At 36.2% G+C, this 20,286-nt stretch overlaps 1 protein-coding gene across 1 annotated transcript in view; it reads right to left on the bottom strand.

Moving 5' to 3' along the window:
* Positions 1-20,286, bottom strand: part of SKAP2 (src kinase associated phosphoprotein 2) — a 119,058-nt gene that overhangs the window by 36,323 nt on the left and 62,449 nt on the right. Inside the window, exons 5-9 of the mRNA XM_071735653.1 lie at positions 12,344-12,421; positions 11,531-11,614; positions 2,089-2,213; positions 1,093-1,156; positions 620-715 (exon numbers count right to left, since the gene is read on the bottom strand). Of these exons, the coding sequence (XP_071591754.1) occupies positions 620-715; positions 1,093-1,156; positions 2,089-2,213; positions 11,531-11,614; positions 12,344-12,421 (447 nt within the window). The remainder of the gene's footprint in view (positions 1-619; positions 716-1,092; positions 1,157-2,088; positions 2,214-11,530; positions 11,615-12,343; positions 12,422-20,286) is intronic.

The raw sequence follows: 20,286 nt of genomic DNA, 5'->3' as shown, positions 1-20,286 counted from the left end.
TAATCATTTGACCACATCAGAAAGTCCACAGTAAAAAGTTTCTGTATAATCACAGTCATGCTGGAAGATATGAAACAAAACAGTATCAATACTTGTGTGTTGCCTTTATTTACAGATTGTCTCAAGAGACCTTTTAAACCAATACATTACTTTCTTGTGGGATTATAACATCATGTATTAGGCAGCAGCTGATAACATATGGAGTGATAGCAAAGTTTTGCTTAATACAAATGCCAAAATGAGTAAAGAAAAAAAAATTACGGCCAAGTTGGTGGAAAAAGCTGTAAGGCTTTAATTGAAAAAAAAATAGCGTACCAGATAATGTTAATGAGCCAAAAGTCCCCTGAGACCACTTCCACACATTTTGCACTATTTTGATGTTCCTGCTAGGGAAAACTCAACTGCTCTCGCTCAGACTTGGCTGAAGACACTTTTTTTTTTTTTTCTTTTTCAGTGTCACAGCACAACTTGAAACCTGGAAGTATCTTACCCATCTGACTACTTTAATCACTTACTTTCAAGCCAGAGTTATCAAACTAGAAGTAGTGAAGACATAATTATACCAAGTCACAGAGTAAATAATACATTTTAAATAAAATTTTAAAAATCATAGCAATACCTTTAATTTCTTCATAAATGCTATCATCACTGCTCACTTGCCCAACATCATCATATTCCTCTTCTTCCTCCTCAGGAATTGTATTGGATCCCATATCTATATAACAACAGTTTAAAAAGTTAACATTTACTAGTAAAGAATGCCAAAGCTGAAATTTATGCAAAATGAAAACACAGTTCATTTTCTATGAGCAAGCACTTACAGTATATTCTGCTTATTTTCTTATGGTGTCTACAAGGAAAAGCTTTCAAGATAAATTGTATTCTTGGAAAAAAAAAAAAAAGATCTTGGAAAAGGAGAAAAGTCACCTAAAAGCTACAACATGATTGAGAACTAGGACTTGCTAATCAAAACTTGGACAAGTGGGAATACGATCTATACAAACAAGACAGGTATGGTAATGAGGACAGAAATACCATCACTTAAGTTATATTGGCAATAAAGGCAACTATTCTACCTACTGTCTGGCTTACCTTGAATTACAAATTGCACTTGCTGTACCCATTCCTCTGCTTCTTTTGGAGTGGCAGCTGTAAACTATTAAACATTTATTAATAACCACTAGCAGTAATGACAAAAACAACTACAATTTCATTAGGAATTAAAAAAAAAAAACAACAAAACAAAACAAAAAAGAGGGACTGTAAGCATTCTCGTCACTTCCTCAAGAAACCATTAGTAATTCTTTTCATGTCTTCTGGTACTTTTCTTGCAAGGATGCTTCTTATAATGTACAGCTAATTTTGACAAATTTACGTAATTGAAGGAGAGGATGATGGATTTGAAACTCTGATCAGCAGCTGGCAGCTGTGCAGAAAAAAGCTGCTTCTCTTCATCAATGTCAAAGCCAGAACTGATGAACAAAATTTGCCCTTGACAATTAGAAGACACCCATGAATTTCTTTAGACTGCTGGGTACAGGTTTTCTTAAAAATGTTCTTGTCAGACTCCAACACGCTACCTGACAGCTTAATTAACTGGCTTTCAACTGCAATCTCAGATATTTAGAACTTATTAAACTTACATTTCATATTGATGTCTAGCTGATAAATCTCTGAATTGCAGAGCTGATATGTGTCTTTACTTAGATTTTCCTTGCAAAGCTGTGACCACTACAGTATGTATTTAACACTGATATATATTTAAATATTTTTTTACTATTTAATCATCCAAGAAATCATGCAGACATACTATACAATAGATATTAAAATGCTACCATTAAAATGGCCAATAGATAAAGATGATAGATTTCCTTGCTCTTGTCCAAAAAGATAATATTTGAACACATACATACTTTAAATCAGATTTTTTTTCCCCTAATGTATTAATGTATAATATAAGCAAGCAAGAGCTCCGTTTTTTAGTTAGGGTGTCAGTGAAAGTTGGTTCACTGAAATCTTAATTCAGTAACTGGAATTGTAACAGCTTCTTTATCAATTTAATTTCAAGTCAACATAAAGAAGTCCAACCTGATAAATGCGCTTATCAGGAGCGGAGATTTCAAAACAGCAATCTTTCTTTGCATCCTTCCGAAGGCTATTATTCATTCTGATGGTGTAGCCTTCTAAGGCAAATTCACCTTTCTGTTGTTTGTCTGTTGGAGATAAAAAACAAAGTTGGAACTTCATTTACAACAGTGAGCATAAATTCCTCAGCAGGTTATCGCTTATTCGGGTTTTGTTTTCTATTCCGTGAATTTTACAAAGAACAGGGAAGGTTTAAGCAAAATTATTAGGTGATGCTTCTGGAGATAAAGCTTTATTTTAAAGAAAAATGTGCACAGTGGTGCATTTTTCTGTAGGATGCCTAAGCAATTCCACAGGGGGATGTCTGCAGATGGTGGTCTTATTTGGTAAGAAGTACATGTTATGACACTTGTATCTAGGGAAAGCCAAGAACTGGAACTTGCAAGACACACTTCCTATAAATCAGTGCCTCTTTCAGGTTCAGTAAACCAATGGGAAAACCTGTCTAGCTCAGAACATGCTGAGCTCCCTCCTAAACTAAGCACTTCACTTAAAAAATAAACTTCAAACTTCATTTAAAGCAATTGTAAAAGCTTCTCTTCACGTTCTCCCAGATGTGCTGTGCCTCCTTTCCACATGGTATAAATACAGAACGAATTTTGTTGTAAATTCTGGTGTGTTTCAAAAGCATTTATCTCAATACAGCAAACATTTAATTAGCTAATAAAAGTACTGAGCCCTACCACAGTTTATTATGTAGAGCCATGTGGCTGTTTTAAAGACATTTCTACTTTTCAAAGGTTCTGGTTTATAAAAGAATCACTTAGAAAAGGCCTGAGTTTAAATATACTGCATGTTGAGCAAGGAGCACCTGTGCTCTCCTGAGTAATTCAGACCAAACACTACAACTGATTTTACATGCTCTGGCATGGTTTGGTGGACATCAAAAACAAAGCAAAAAAAAAACAAAAACAAAAACAAAAAAACCAAAAAACTGCAAGTAATTCAGTTTTGCAATTTCTGTAGATCACAGGACAGCATTCAAGTAAAGATAGGCATCATCAGTCACATTTTGTTCAGGCAGGAAAAGAACAAAGTGCAGTTGCAAATGAAAGAAAAATGCCATTAAGTGTGGGGGTTTTCCACAGTAGAGAAAAGCATTAATTAACAGTAAGCATCAAACACAACAGCAAAACTACTTCAAGTATTTCTAAACAAAACATGAGTGCAAATTGAACATCCATTACTTATGTTTGTCAAGAAAAGGAGAAAACTTCAACAGTAGATAAACCAGGGAAAACTACAGTTTTACAATTTTGTCATCTTTCTGGAAATTTAACAGGAAAGAAAATCTGTTTTCTTGTTCCGAAAGGGTAAAAACTGGCCAGCAGAGCAACATTTATGGATGTAAGGGATGTCACCATACAAATACTCTTGCTAGTAACTTTCTAGCTTTTTATGAACTCTCATCCAGGGCAAGTAAATACCAAATAATGTTATGTGAGAAAAACTGGGGCACTGTTCTATTTTCTCTTCTAGCTGTTTCCCTCACAGTAAGTTTTATTATGTCTTTTATTATGTCTTAATTAAGTACTAATGATGCAGTGCTAATATTTTATATTTGCTCAATCCTCCACTCTTCTATCAAACAGAACATAGATGCAAAATTCATGGAATTACACCAAGGCAGATACTAGAAATAATACCTTGAAATAGGCTAACTAGGTCTCCTTTTAATGAAATTCATTTCTGCCTAGAAATGTTATTGTTCCCTCACTTGTGACCTCAGGGAGATGGGGAAGTTAAACACATTCATTTCTCACTCTCCCATGCTGAAGGTTTATCAAAACTCAAGAGGACAGAAACATGCAGACAGAATACAAAAACCAGGTTCAAAAGGTAAAAATATTTAGTTAGAATAAAAATGAGGCAGGTATTCAAATCTGGTCTCTTGTCTTAGTTCTGAGACTGCTTCTCTCTGACATGGATGATCCCTTTTAGGGTGATACAGTTTTGCAGAGCTAATCTCAGATGATGTCTGTACTGGTACTCATTCTTTCAGAGATTAATACAGTTAAAGCAAGGAGATGCCATCCTTTGGACTGGAAGGGGAACACAGTGCATGGTGTCCCTACTGCATTTAATCGTTTTATTGTTTATAATGTTTTGTCATGTCTTTCTGAACGTGCCATTCCAGTGCTAATGAAAATTACCTGCATGCACCACCAGAAATATATATCCTTTGCTACTAAATTCTTTCACTGACCTTTGTAGCAACAGACTAGTCATAGCATTGCTACTTTTGCTTTTAATTGTGCAGTAAAAGCACCCCTGATTAAAGCCCAGTGTAGCATTACACATATTCTTAAAATGTTAACCGTGAGGTAATTTTAAGACAATGAGGCACTCCACAGCCCTGATCCAGAACCCATTAGAGAGAAAGACTTGGTGTGCATTCACAGTCCCTGTGGCAGAGAGCCAGAGGTAAGACCTAATGTGGCCTGAGAAATGGCTCCACAAACACAGAATGGCAGAACACAGCCCAGGCAGTGCTCAGCTGCATGCTCCAACGATGCCAAGCAGTGGATACCTGTAAATCCCAGTTGCTCTTGCAAAATACACCTTACCAGGTAAGACTGGAGACCAACCCCATTGCTTGAACCATGACCCATGGTAGCTGTTTGGCCAGGCACAGTGGTTAGGTGCAGGACTGAAGGCAGAGCCACCTCATGATCATCAGACTGAACTATCAGCTCAGCTTCATTTATTGACACAGGGCTGGAGCTAAATAGGTGCAGGCAGCCCTGGATTTTAGTTTAAAGCCCCCATGTGAAGATAATCCTGCAGAGACTTTGCTGAACTTTCACATTCAGAGTTATATTGTTTACATCAGAAATATTTTCTGGAGAACGTGCTTTAGGTTGAACTAGACAGCTTTTTACGCTTAAAGACTTTACTTGGATACATAAAATTAGATATAGCTGGTGCCTTAAAAGTAGTTTCAGGAAGAAAGGTTACACCACAGAGCTTTCATTTTCATTTTGAACCCCCAAATCAGAACCGGAGTTTTCCTCAGCAGGAATACAACAGCATATTTAGTAGAAACTAGGGAGACACATGGCTGGACCACACTTCTCCGAAGAAGAGTAACATTCTTGCTGCCTCTCATTTTTTCAAGATAGGGCTTTGCAATTCAACAACTGGAAACCCTTAAGTTGTCCCAAGCAACATATACCAGAATTGCAAAAGTATGGTGTTGGTGTTGTGAAAATTAAAAAATTATTGCAACAACCATCAGGCATAACTTGTTGCACAATTAGGTCAAATCTCATTTCAGAATAAGCTGCTCTTTGCTGTTGTCTCGTGTTTCTCCTTCCTTCTCCCCACATCATGCACACAACAGAAAAATAAGTCTGGGTCTTTGAAGATAACTTCACATCACAAATTTAGAACCGTAAAAAGCTAGGATAACAGAGTGGAGAGTCAAGAATTAAGTATTAAAAAAAAGAAAAAACTAGTACATAGATATTTGAGATAAACAAATACAGGGAGCTGTATTTAAAATAGAAAAAATATAGATCGAAATTAAATTTAAATTTGAGAGTCACTAAACGTTTTTCCTTACATAAAAACTTTATTCATCCTAAAAATAGTGACATACTGTTAACAGAGGAAACAGGGCCAATATTATATTGGGAAAAGAGTCTCAAGGGAAGCAGAAAAAAAGGGTTTTGAAGTAACCTTGAGTCCATGGGAACTTTTAAAACAAAGAAGGGTAAACCTTCAACAGGGTCTTGAAATGATTGGGTTGTAAATTTGAAGCCTAAGGCAATGTGCCCATATTATTAGCACATGTAAAAAGAATTAGTGCATTCTGAAGAACAGAGAGGATTCTAACAGTAGAAAGGAATGAAGTTACAAAGAAAGGCATAAGGAACAAAGGCAAACAAATATTTCAGAGTGATAAAGTAGTTAAAGATACTATTAGAATCTATAATTTAATTCTCTTTATGTTGAAATTAGGAGCCTGTAAGATCTTATGGTTTACATGGCTTCATGTTAAATGTAGTTTCATATAGTTTTCCATATGCAGGATGTCTGCTTTCTAAAAATAGCAAGTGTCAGTATCTCCAAAACTGTAATTCCTTTTCCAGCTTTTGGAACACTCCTTTCCAAATGTGTGCTTGGGAGTTAGTCCCTTTTCTGATAGCAGATGTGAAATGCAATTGACTTTTTTTTCTTTTCCTTTAATCTCGTACTCTGAGCAATCTAAATTTAAAAATTGAGAAATGGAGGCACTGATTGACACACACAATTTCAGGCACCAGTTTGTTTACAGTCAGTTTTGCTTATACTTAAGTATTTGTTTCAATAACATAATATTAATGGCAAATATACCTTCAGGTCTGAATTTAATATTCTCATAGCAGAAGATTCACTACTCATTAGACAGATACCTCTGGATTCCAATCACACTGCTACAACAAATTCCTATTGAATATTCACAGTTCCTGCAAATTTCAACTATGAATCCTCTCAAATGTAAAGTCTAAACTAAACAAGAATTTTTGCCTTTCCTATGTAGTTCTTCAGAGATGGGGAGGAAAAAAAGGAGCAAAATGATACTTCAGCAGCTTTCCATTGGGTTTGTATAGCTTTCCTCACTCCCAGAAATTGCAAGCTTAGTATGTGGCAGAAATTCCAGTAGCCTGGTTAGGTGAGCCACTAGGACAGATTTGCAAATGCAATTCTAGTTTTTCCTCTCCCTTAATTTTGTTGAGTCACCAAATTCTTAAAAAAAAACCAAAACAAAAAAAAACCCAAAACAAGCAAACAAAAAAAAAAAAAAAAATCACACAAAATAAAAACCTTATTTTGCACACAGAGGCCTGGCCATCACTATCTTACTATTCATAGATCTCTAAAATTTTCATGTCCTGTCCATGTCTATGTTAAAAAAAAATTAAAATATTGAAATTAAAAAAAAACAAACTCAGATTTTTCTAGAAGCCTCTGAATTACCTTCCTCTTCAACAGCATATTACTAGCAGGCAGGCATATACTATTTTCAAGTTATAAAATGAAAGTAAATTTTTAGTGCCTGTATAACAGGGAGAAAAATTGCCATGATATTATCAATTACTGTCTTGCTAAACATTCAGCTGATCCAGTTTGCTGAGACAGAAGGGCATATCACATTGGGGCCTCATGAGGAAGTGAAATGAAACCATTAATTCATTAATTTATAAAGCAACAAATTATCTTTCCTTCTTCACATGCACTTTGAGGTCTGAAAGGTTAGCTATGCCATCCAGGTGACTGAGCACACGGGAACTGCCAGAGGTCACAAAGAAAAATGATACACAAACAAGATACCCAACTCGGGATGCAATCACATGGAAGCAAAGAGAAGGACTGTAAAAGGTTTATGGAAAGAAAGACTACAGAAATGAGGACAAGGCAAGCTCGTGAAAATCCAAGCCATCTCAGACATTTGAACCTGCTTCTGTGCAACATTTTGGGCCACATGCTTGCTGGCAACAGATACTGCAACACACACACACAAATATAAGAGCACTTCCTGCAATACCTAGTTCTGAAATGTAATTAGGTCAAACATTTCAGCCTTGTTCCTCCATCTACTCCACTGATCAGGTAAAAAAATGTAGATGATTCACTTAGACCCGTCCATATTGCACGGATAAATACTGCAGCAAATGTGTACCAAGAAAACAGAGGAGCAAAGGGGCAAACAAGACATTCATTAGCCAGCAGGCATCATAACCCTTAAAAGGGTGCTTGTAAGCTCCAAGGTGAACACATATACAAAAACACACACACAAACACACAGTCATTTACTGTATTTTCACAGGCTTTAGTATGTACTACATTGTCCTGGACAAGGTCTCATATTTTACATTCAGGTCTGAATAAATGCTTCTGGAACTTTTCCTTACATGAATTTGTGAGCTTTATACACTTCCATGCTTCTTTTTGCCTTCCCAGTGCAAAAAAGGAGAAAATGAAAAAATTTGAAGAATTTAAAATCGTTTAGAAAGAGCAAATCTACACAACCACACAAAAAAGGCATCCTGTAGCCTCTCATTTACACAACCAAGCAAAAAGGCATCCTACAGCCTCTCATTTAGCATCCAGTTACATCTACACTGATGTTTAAGCATAAAATCAGACCTTGGCCACCAAAATACACACTCTACCCAACACAAAATATCCTTCCCAGATTAAAATGGGACACACAGATGAAGAAAAATATCCACCAAGCAAAACAAGCTAAGCAGGACCTAGAAATTGCTGCTGCTTCTCTGCATTACATCCCACAACACACATGAAACACGATACAGGCAGGAGGACTGAGCACATATGAAGACCCCTCTCCCTTGTCTCTCTTCAAACTGGGTTCACATCGACAAGGTGTTTTGTTTTTGTTTTGTTTTTTTTTTGTGACAGGTTCATTCCTGGAACCAGTCAGAAAACAGGGCCCAGCTGATACAAAACATCTGTAGGCACTGCACAGGCAAGGGCAGACCAACATCCCTGAGACATACACCATTCAAACAATTCAGGAGGTGGCAGCAATTCGCATGAAATGCACATTTCACCACTGTTCTAAAGTTGATAAGAACACACCTTCTTGTCCTATGTGGCTCAAGTTATATGCTACAGCATCAAAGGTCACAGGAAAAGAAGCATCAAGGTTTTTGTTGGGCAGCCAATTAAACAAATGAGAGATGCTCTCTGTTAACCTCTCTCCCTTCTCAGAAAGCGAAAGGAGAGAGATAAAGGAGAGAGACTTATTTATGGGTTGGAAACTAAACCATGAAGCTTTAATGAAAAAATAAAGGTGAAAGAGAAAATAATGAAATATGTGCAAATATATACAAAACCAAAATCATGCTCCTCTCCCCCCACTAACTCTCCACCAAGGGTAGCCCCAGGAAAATCCTGAACTGGACTCCTGGAGTTAGTGGCAGAGGGGAACTGGATTTGGGAATGCATGGCTTTAGGAACATATGGATCAGGATCCAAGGCAGAAGAGCAGACAGAGTCCTCCCAGGACACCAGCCATGGACAAAAAGAGCTTGACCCTCATGATCCCTCAGCTTTATGCTGAGTATGACATGCATAGGATGGAATACTTCATTTGATCAATTTTGGGTCAGCTGTCAGGGCACCTCATCCCCACAGGAAGGTTGCAGATGTGATTGATCCCTTTTCCTCCTTTTCATTTCTGGTGCATAAGAAGTGTAGCAGAACCAAGAAGTTACCTTGGTTCTGCATACCATTCTCCAGCAGCAACTGTAATCAAGCATTATCAGTCCTAGGAGTAGACACTGACTCAAAAACATGCTGTTAATTTCATAAAGTGCAGTTACTTAGAAAATACTTAACTGAAAAAAAAAAAATTACTAAAAAAAATGTATTGATTCTGTCCAGGCTCAAACCAGGACAAGGGCCCCACTACAACAGTATACAAAAGTGAATACCACTGTTGGCTGTAATAGTGGGAATGAAAACAATTTCAGGTTCTTCCAGTAACTAAATGCCAGATCTCCTCAGGACTGTCTCATCAGACTCCTCATCCATGCTGACAATCTGCAGCTAAACAGAGTAATAAACAGCAGCATGTTCACAATCATCAGCACAACAGCTCATTTTCAAGAGCAAACTAGTTTACTATGGAACTATAGTGATCCCTGGTATCCAGTTTCAGCACAATGATGGCAAATTATTTCTGCACTGGAACAGGCACCTTCTTGTATTATGGCATCAGAGGGCTGAAAAAAAAAGAGTACCTCAAATCAGCCAAGGAAAAAGCTTTCTTCTTCAAAAGCAAGTTCTGTTGGGTCACCCCAGATCTGCAAGTCAACAATTCCACAATGCTATGCTAGGTTTTCTGTGCTAACAGCACCAGTCATGCAGAGAAAGAGCCAGAAATTCATGCAGCTGCTGATTTGCTTACTTCCTCCATGAGCTACTGTTTGGTGTCCAGTCATGCCTGGATACAGGGATATATTTGGATAATACAGGATCTTCCCCAAACAACCTGCAGCCTAGGAAATCTGCATCTGTCTATAGATCCCTAAAGGAAAGAGATCCCACAGTGTATCACAGTGAATTGTTAACATGACACCAACCCACCAAGCACCAACCACTTTCTTAACTTTCAGCGTAACACATGACAAGGCAGCCTTGATAGTGAAGCTGTTGCAAAAGAAAGAAAAAAAATTGGTGGAAAAAGAGTCAGCTCTCCTGCCTTAATATAAAGAATATATGCTAGAAAGCATAAAGGCTAGCATAGATACAAAAGAAACACGGTGACATCTCAGAAGCTTTTCTTTTCTCTTGTTTTGCAAAAAGTAGCAAGCTAAAAGCCAGAGATTTTAAAACCCAGAAAAATCCCTAAGAACTAGCCATATGTCCTGACAGAGAAAAAAAAAAAAAAAAAATTGTCATTTTTAAGTAATAGATATAGCACAATGATATATAAACCACATGGGGTATTTTTCCAGAGAAAAAAAATTATTGACAAATCAGTGTTTTGCAACACCTCAAAAGTTTTGAAGAAAATTAAAAAAGAAGAATTTAGCAGGAAGTATACCTACTAATATTAGTTTTGTTTTGGTTGTTTGGTTTAGTTTTTTGTGGGGATTTTGGGGCTTGTGGGGTTTTTTTTGTTGATTTTTTTAAGATAGAGACAAGTTTAAATTAGTCAGCATATTGAAGAGTGACACACACTGGAACTCTTTATCACAAGTTTTATCAAAATACACTTGGCATCAAATTTAAAGGCCGTTTTATTTTACTGTCTGTTTTTACAATACAAAGTGATATCCCAGCATTTATGCCAGTTTTTTTCTAAACTGGCTGTTAAAAGTCACCTTGAGAAGATAACCTTAGTCTTTGTGGCTAGGCTTTAGTTCAATGTGTTATTTAATTTCTAGTGTTTTCAGAATATAAGCTATTAAGAAAGAAACATGAAATTCCACTATGCAGTTTTTAGTCTAACATTTTCCTGGATAGAACCATCTTTAAAGAATTCAGAAGGCGTGATTACTAGAGGGTGTTTTAAAATTAATATCCTACTTGCACAGAAAGAACATTTTCTTTCCTATGAATTGAGTACCAGCCAAATCCAGTAGCCAGCTGTTACTGGTGCACAAAATAGCTTTACATGTAACTTAAGCTTTTTACCTCAGTTTCCTTCCAATAGTGATTGAGCACATCACTCAGATTCTGAAGAATATTTACACATTGTTAAAATTAAAATTCACAGCATTGTTTAAGAACTAATTATTCTTTTAAAAGTTTCATTTGCTTTCTTAAGATTACCTTAGATTTGCAGTTTCCTGCTCCACTAAAGCTTTAATAGCATTCAGCACATTGAAAGACCATTTTTATAGTTTATTATAATTATTATGATTACCTTTGTCACTTCCATAGTAATAGAAGATGCTCTTACTGACAGCACACCAACGCTTTTGCCATTCAAACCCGAGAAAACTGTGGTCTGCAATGAATAGAACTTGTGTTACATAATTTTGTGGCATTATTGAGCACAAATACATGGCTTCTTTTCAAGGGGGAGGAAAATGGGAGGAGACTGAAAAGTGCTACGGAAAAGAAACAAAATCTGGATAGGAACAAATGTATGACACCGAGAAGGAAATTAGAAATAAAAACTGGTGGTAAAAAAACAAATGGGAATTTGAAATCATATAAGGAGATAAGTCATGTGTAGCATTAAATATAAGGAAATAATGAACAACTTCCTAAATATTTCCTAGAGTTATTGCAGCATTAAGTGAGTATTAAAGTGACAATATAAGATTTATTGAATCAAGGTAAATATTGACTGAACCAAAGCTGAGATCAATATTTGCCCTCTTGAAGGCAAATAAATCTTGATGTTCACTGAAGCATGAAGTCAACATATGGTACTTTTACGTACATTCCTAATGTTTTCCTCAAAAATATCTGAAAGTATCTGAATTATGGCTGACAGTGGACTTTTACAGCGTAATCTTTTTAGTCAATAAAAAAATAGAATTTTCTTTTAATATTACAACAGCAATTACGTGCTGTGCTTTTTTGCATAATAATGCTTCCACATTTCAGCTTCTATTTAATTTTATTTATCACTCCCATCTAAATTTATCTGTGAGTTTAGCATCAAATACTGACACACAGACTTCCCAGACATAATACATGCACTAGTTTTCATAAGACAGTTATTTACCTTTTCTGCGTTTTTCCAGGTATCCAGCCTTCAGAACAAACTGAAGATCTTGAGCTGCAATGGGAGGAAACTGATTCCCTGAAAGAAAAATAATTCTGTGAAGAACCACTTTTCAAGCAAAATACTACACTAGCATTTAAAAATTATTTTACACTCTCATATGCAGGAGCTACTGGAGAAAGAAAATTCTAGTAGCTATTATGTCAGAATATTTTAAGTAAAAAACTTCTAACTGCAGAGGTCAGAGCTGCTGCTACTGTCCTCACCACTTTAGTACGTTAAAATATAGCTGTGTAGCAGGCTGTGCAAGTCCCAGAAGAAAAAATATATGATTAGACAAGGCACAGCAACTTAGAAGACATCAGTTTGTGTTTTGAAGCAAGCTGGATAATGAAAGCAGTAACTTTTCACATGTTCAAAGAAAACCAAATATCACAATTCAGCATGAATGAAAAAAAGTGGTTTTCAGTAACAGCTTCACACAAAACCATCTTGAAACAATATACAAGGTGAGGACCTTCTATTTCACTGTCTTAAAAAAAAAAAAAAAAAAAAAAATCAGCTGAAGAGATCATAACAGTTGATTCCTGTTGGCAGACATTGCCTAAGTTGCAACATGACACAAAAGTGCTGCCTGTAGCATCTCTTATATGACACTGGACAGACCAAAGGCGTTGCACACAAGCCTACAGAATTGTTGCTCAACAGATAATCATCTGTGCCACATGGCTGCATCAGCAAAATCGTATGTTCCATTGCATTTTTTCCTTTTCCTTGACTGCTAATTCATAGATAGAAGCATAAGAGCATCCAGTCAACACTGCTTTGACTTAAAATAGGAATCTAGAAATCTAAAAATTCCATCCTCTGTTCTGCATTTTACCCCTCCTAAAACAATTATTATTTAAATGGAACTCCTAGTATTTAGAGCAGATATTTGATAGAGATGCCTAATAATTATCATGTGCATAAATGCCATACAGTTTACTGCAAGAAAAAGAGCAGAACAAAAGCTATTCCTCTGCTGCTGGTTTTTTGTTTTGTTTTGTTTTTTGTTTTTTTTTTTTGAGTGCATGAGAGCATTACAGTGAAGTTCCTACTATTTACTGCCAGTGAATATTCATAAGTCACTGCAGGTAGGTGGCAAGTTTACACAACAGCAATTTTTCATTAAAACATACGTAATCTCATTAAGTTCTACCCATAAAACACAAAAAAAACCCCCAACAACGCAAACAGTTCAAGTTATTCAGGGTGGGTGGTAAGGATCAATTTATCAGACCCTAAACCAAGAACACTGTCTCTGTAAGGTGATGCAAACTTCCTGAATTTTCAGGTTGTCTCTTAAAATAGAGTATTTTTTAATTATTATTGAGTGTCCACAGATACGTTGGTTTATAGCAGTCTTATTCAAATGCAGTTCTGAGAGGCAAAGTACAAGAGGTAGGACCTTACAGACAATATTCTTTTTTTAAAGTATGAAAATACTCAAAAATGAGAATGCAATCTTTAAATAATACAACTGGATTTTTAAACTTTTTTTTTATATATACCATAAGGTAGTAGATAGAACTTTACATACTTTGAAACTTCCACTTATTTTTTAATTCATATTATTTTTAAAGATTAGGAATGCACAGGCTATTATTTTAGCTTCTATGGAACTCTTAGTACTCTTAAAAATACAAAAGGTTGTTGGCATCATGTGCATGCATTTTAAAATGCTGCAGCTGTCCCCTCTCACTTGATAATTTGCAATCCCTGCACATTGTTAAATGAAAATTTAACACAAAGACACTCACTGGCTGGTACGTGGTAAGTTTAAAAGTGACTTTAAAAGATGATCTAATGATGATATTATAAGTGGGGGAGGTGAAGACTAAAAAATATACACAGTGTGCTGCTTTATATTGGTCATTGGGAGGCATCAGTGTGCAACACTTATAGCTTTACCTCATTTTATAAAAGCTCATCCCCACAGATGTGGGAAACACAAAGCATAATTAAACAAACAAAGCCAATTCACTTGCAAATTTGTGAGTTTATGAACTTCAGCAAGTATTTGAATCTAATTTTATACGTTACTGTTTGTATCAGGTTTTTTGATGTGAAAGCTTGAGAAGTGACCATTTAATGAAGAGCCAAATCCAATGGGGCATTTAGTCCCAAACAAGAACATACGTAAGGGACTTTTTAGTGATATTGGTAGAAAGTCAACTGAACTACCTACTTCAGAGAACTAGATGTCAAAAATTCAAACCACTTTCAGTTTTGCTGCTTCTGATGACAATTTGGGAAAAATTTGATGATGGAATTCTTTGAAACTACATTCATTTTGGACAGAGCACTGAAAGCTCATGAGGAAAAAGAAGCTGCATGCAAAAATGCAGTCTTCTATTCTGGTGACACTGCAAGAAGTCCTCTTCCTAGACTCAAATGATAAAGAAGCCAGTTTCTTTTTTCTGTTCCTCAAAGCAACTGGGATAGGAACTCCACAGAAGCAGCAGCAGATAGTCAACCCTACTGCAACTGTAGCTGAAGCAGAAACAGACCATATGCATATTATCATCCTGTCAAAAAGTCTGGGAACCACAAAATACAATGGAACTTTAAGTGGATGTACAGGAGAGAGCAACCTTGTTGTAATGTTCCAAGACACGGCTGTACATGAAGGAAATACAAGAGAAGTAGAAGCATTCTATCAAAAAGCATAAATCTAGCTAAATTTTCTTTCATTCCCCATCCATCCAAAAGAAACGGGGGAGAATAAGTACTGTGAGAAGTATAAATGAAAGAGAAAGAACTACCTCATCTCAGATTCTCTTTAGCCACAGGTGTTGTGCATATGTGGTAGGGAAGAAGGCACAAACACAGATAAACACTTGCTGCTGAACTGCAATAAAAACAATGAGGGGGAGAAAAAGAGAATGGCATCTTCCTTCCAGCATCTGCCTAGAGGCAGCATGAAAGACTCCTAAACTGTGACACCTTTCTTTGTCTTCCATTTTTTAAATAGCTTTACTCTTTTTTTGCGTACCTCAAACAGGATTTAGAGTCAATTGCAGTCCTTAGACAGAAGAAATCCCAACAGAAAGCTTACAATTTGCATAGCAGGTTGGTTTTTGCAGTTGCTTTCAATCCAAATGTTGCTCCCCCATTCTTTGAAATAGATCAGTCTTGGCACAAATTTAAAAAACAGTATCACTACAGTAGGCTTTGTTATAGTAAAGCAGCATTTGTTTACATTACACTAACAGCTGAGATCAGAGACTCCTTCGCTGACTACAGCCTGGGATTTTGAGTAGGATGACTCCTGCTACAAACAATCTATTTAGCACAGAGAAAGACTGCCAAGGAAGAAGGCATTACTATTTTTTAAATAAAGAACTGTGAAGCCAATTAACTTGCTTCAAATAATATACTCCTTTAGAGTATGTTATCTTTAAATTCTCAAATATTATACTCCCATGCACACCCAAGGATATTTTCAGGGCAAAGAAAATTCTTCCTTTCCTTCATGGATGCAGGTGAAATGGCCTTAATTTCAGTTTTCTCTAATTTCACTGAAGATTGTTCCCTATAAGAAATTAAATGTAAAGATGCAAGAAACTTGCATCCAAGGTATACAAAATAGCAGCTACTGATACTAACCTGGAGTGCTTCAGTGTTTATTGCTCAGATACTTATGGTCAGACTACCAGTTCAGAGCAAAACATCTCTCCCAAAAAACAGACCAGCAGAGACCACAATGTCTTCCTATTTAAATCCTACCCCTGTATGGTCTGTTTCCAGATATGTCTCAAGGATTTGAAAATAAAGATGTTTAAAAAGCCTATAAAGTCTTCCCTGGTTTTTATTTTGGTGCACTGTAGTTTCTGATGCCAGTTTTAAATACCAAAGCGTAAAAAGTGGCATAGTGAGTCCAAAAGTGCCCCGTGCTTACAGCTGTGTGAATTAAAGGTGGAGAAAGGTACAATGATTGCTTCTGTGTAGCCTTCTAGAACTGATTTCTACTGTATTATTTTCCTGATAGTGGTGGGCAAGCACAGCATTGAAAATCTGAAAAAAAAAAAAAAGTCTCCTTTGCATTCCTGAGTTTCCACCTCACAAATAATGTCCTGAACGTTTTTTCATTTTTTTTCTTTTTTCTTTTTTTTTTTTTCATATGAAAATCAAGTCAGTACTACCCAATATTTGGGGAGATTATCTTGCATCCCAAACATACAGTGTAAAATGAGGGTAGTACATCTGCTTAACATTAAATGTTTTCCTTCTTTCTTGACCACTCCCCTCACAGATGAGTCTCCCAAAATAATTTCTCATCTTATCTTGGTGGGAATTACTTCAATGTACTCCAAACTGGAATCTGAAAGCTATGCACCACATATATATTCCCAGGCTGATGTGTACAAAGGCTATCAATAGATAGAAATATTTACGAGGACTAAGCCTTCAAGTTTTAGAGAAAACTAAATTACACATACAATGCACCAGGCTCTTCCCCTTGGTTCTAGGCACTTGTGCCAAGTGAGCAGCTGGCAGTTATTATAACACTATTGCTGCCAGGCTAAAAATTCCTCCAGTGAGAAGAAAGTGAAATGCTCTCAACTCAAGCATAAAGACAGCTTTTCTACCAGTCATACCTTGACTTCAGAAAAAACACGAACACTATTATGGTAGGTGTATTAATGCACAGGTTCCATTGTGCAAATCCAGTGCATCTTAGGGCTTCAGAGAGGCCTCAGACTTCAGCTTATGACACAGCTACAATATTTGCAGTTTGGTAATCAGACAAAAGCCTGAATGATGCAATTTTATACCCTATTGCAATAGTGAATTTGGCCCAATACTTAAAAATGGTTTTATCAGTGTCACTTGGCATCGCATTTTGATTTTGGAGGATTCAGTAGTGTTAAAACTTCATTATGTTTACAACATAAATAAAACAAAACCAGGATCCTACTCTTCTGCACTGTATACCAACAGGAATATTTTTTATTTCTTCAATGTGGGCTTGGGGATACATAAAGCAAGAAATAATTAGAGGTCAGTGCATTCTAAAGAGGTGCTTAGCATGCTTATGGGAAGTTAAGCAGGCGAAGTGGAGAGAAGTGTAATTCAGTACCAGTTAAGTGGTTGATTACAGCTTGCTTTTCTAGTGGATAACCATAGGTTTAACTGTTGTAATGGTAAAGGCTACTCAGTCAAACAAGAACAATTTACTGTCTTCAGCACTTGTAAAAGAAAGCTGCCAGAACAAAATACATTAATTATACGGAGAAAACAGTGATTATTTCCTTATCTTTAGCTATAAAAAATTTATCTAAAAAAAAGAAACCCAAACACTATTATTGAAAAGTGTTTTTCCAGCTTCCTCTTTACAGCGCTGAACACCCATTTACACAAAAGGAGAAACTCAAATCCACTCCTGTTTGAATAACTCTTAGTTAAAACTTTGAGACAGAAAATAGAGAGGAAAAAAGTTCACAATATGAAAGCTTATCTTGAAATCTAGGTATGAGACTGGGTGTTTCTCTAAAAACAGAGTTGCTACTCTAAGTACCGAAATAACATCCTTTAAAATGCAGAAAATTAAGACTATTATCCTCAAGCACAGGGCTTTTATGATATCTCTCAGGCTGCAGTTCAAAATTGGCAAAGATTTCTGAAAATATTTGTGTTAAAGTTGAGCAAAGGAGGAGTAATGTTTCTAGCAACACAAAAACTATTTTTGTCCTTGTTTCTTATCTTCCACCTCCTTTCTCATATACTTCTCCCAAAATTCATCTTATCTCTATTTTCTTTTCATCTGGAAACACAGCATTTACCCATTTTTAATAACTATTACGGAGAGATTCAATTATCTTTCAATCCATATATAGCAATACACAGGGGTAACATCTGTTGCATAAGCACTGTGAATCTAGGCTAAAGAGGAGGTGTTTTCTTTTCATATGGATACCTTCTCCCTACATTTTTTTCAAGATTAACATCTACTGAATTTTTTTAAAATCCCATTTCCTAGAATCTTCTGATTAAGGAAAAGTTATCAGTAGGAATGTCACAAAATCTCATTCACTTCATTAACTGTCTTGAACACTTTCACAAAGAGTATTTCAGTGTTTTGCAAATGTAGTATAGCCTGAAGAGATCTGAATTAGTTTAACATGCAGCAATCAATGTATAAATGCTAAAGAAAATACATTTCCTTCAGGGGAATAAATATAACCAAAATGTTCAGCTTCTGAAACACTGAGTCAACAAAAGTTAGCAGTTTGGTCTTCAAAGTGCTTGTTCCAAAGCCTGCTTAGCCTATGAAGTTTCCCTCTGGAGCCATCCCCAGCATTCACCATTGTGTCCTCTAGTAGTTTACAGCCATTTTCACAGAATAATTTGCCTTGATACATTGCCCTAAGAAGGGCCAGCAGTGTATTTTATTAAAGAATACTTAGAGCAATGTCATCTGTTTCTAGTTTTAATTCTTTCAAATTTGGGATACGAACTATGGGTTACAAACACTAATACCACACCCTCAGAAGCTTAAATGCTGAGGATTTCTTCTTGACTCCTCCCTTGGAAGGAGCAATGCATTAAGAGCATTTCTCCTCCCTTCCTTTACATAAGCTCAGGAGAAGGCAGTGGGCCAGGCAGCCTAAAAACCCTGCAACATATACTTTATGGAAATATTTAGTTCTTTTAAGTATTTCGCATTTTTTATATCTTTTTTTCCCTTGGGTTTGTTTTGTTTTTGGTTTTTTTTGGCCATTTTCACTCAGGTTCTAATTAAATAACTGTGTATTTAGATATTTTAAATTTTAAAAATCTTGCATACATAGCTTCTCAATCCTTACCTGTTTTCTCAGCAAAGTTTCTTTAGGATTTGTAACATATTTTGTTTGACAAAGACTTTTAAAAATTAATTACAGGAGTCAGCCAGTCAGACTCCATTCACCAGAATCCACAGCCTAATGGAATTTTCCTGCATCACACACTCTGACAAAACTTAACTTTGAGTTTATAAAACAATAACTGGAATTAAACATTCTTTTGCTAGCTTTCAGATTGGTTCTAAAGTGTTCACTGTTACATTTTGTACAGCACCTTAACATCCAGAGGAATTCACGGTTTATATCCCTTGACTTTCAGATAGGTAATTAATGAAATTTCACAAATTACACCCATGGCACATGCCAGGAAAAAAAAAAAAAAAAAAAAAAAAAAAAAGGTAATGTTTTCTCCTGTGAGCAGGCATTATCCCCCAGGGTTATAAAAGGGGCCACTGCATGCTTCACAGAGCAGCCTTCCCATTTCTGCTGTTTCTCAAAGATTCTGAGGCTAGAAAACAGAATGAAGATACAGCCATAAAGAAAAGGTCTCTTACACAAGGTCTACCACTCATGCTACCGTATTTTGAGTCACAGAAATGTAAAAAGTTTTGCTTAAATCCCTCCAAAATCCTTCATTGAAGTTCAATCAATCTTTTTGTGCAAGACAGAAAGGTTTCAGCCACGCAGAGGCACACATTACATCTAACAGAAAAGTCCATCAGTTGTAGAGATTGACAATACAAATTTAGCCTATGCAATGCAATGAGAAGCTAAGCTTCCTAATTTATTATGAAAATAAAGTATACAAGAAAACACAGAGATAAAAACAATGCCTCTGCATTGCAGATAGAAGCAAGTCAAAATAGGCCATGATGGATCAATTAGAGGTACTGGAAATTCTCACGACATGATGTAGGCCAGCTGAAATTTCCCAGCATCATCTCACAGACAAGCACACACATCCAATTTTGATTAGTAACCCTAAGTAAAGATCCAGAATATCTACACAATAGCTGAGGCACAGAAGGTGCTGTTAACTAATCAGAGAAAATTAAAAGGCCAGGAATAAAGAGGCTACAGCTGGAATATGACCAGCATGATGTCAGACTGCATATG

This window comes from Heliangelus exortis, chromosome 2 (genome assembly GCF_036169615.1).
Source record: "Heliangelus exortis chromosome 2, bHelExo1.hap1, whole genome shotgun sequence".
Taxonomy (NCBI): Eukaryota; Metazoa; Chordata; class Aves; order Apodiformes; family Trochilidae; genus Heliangelus; species Heliangelus exortis.
The sequence above is the reverse complement of the archived record's forward strand: the minus strand, read 5'-3'. Positions and strand labels throughout refer to the sequence as shown.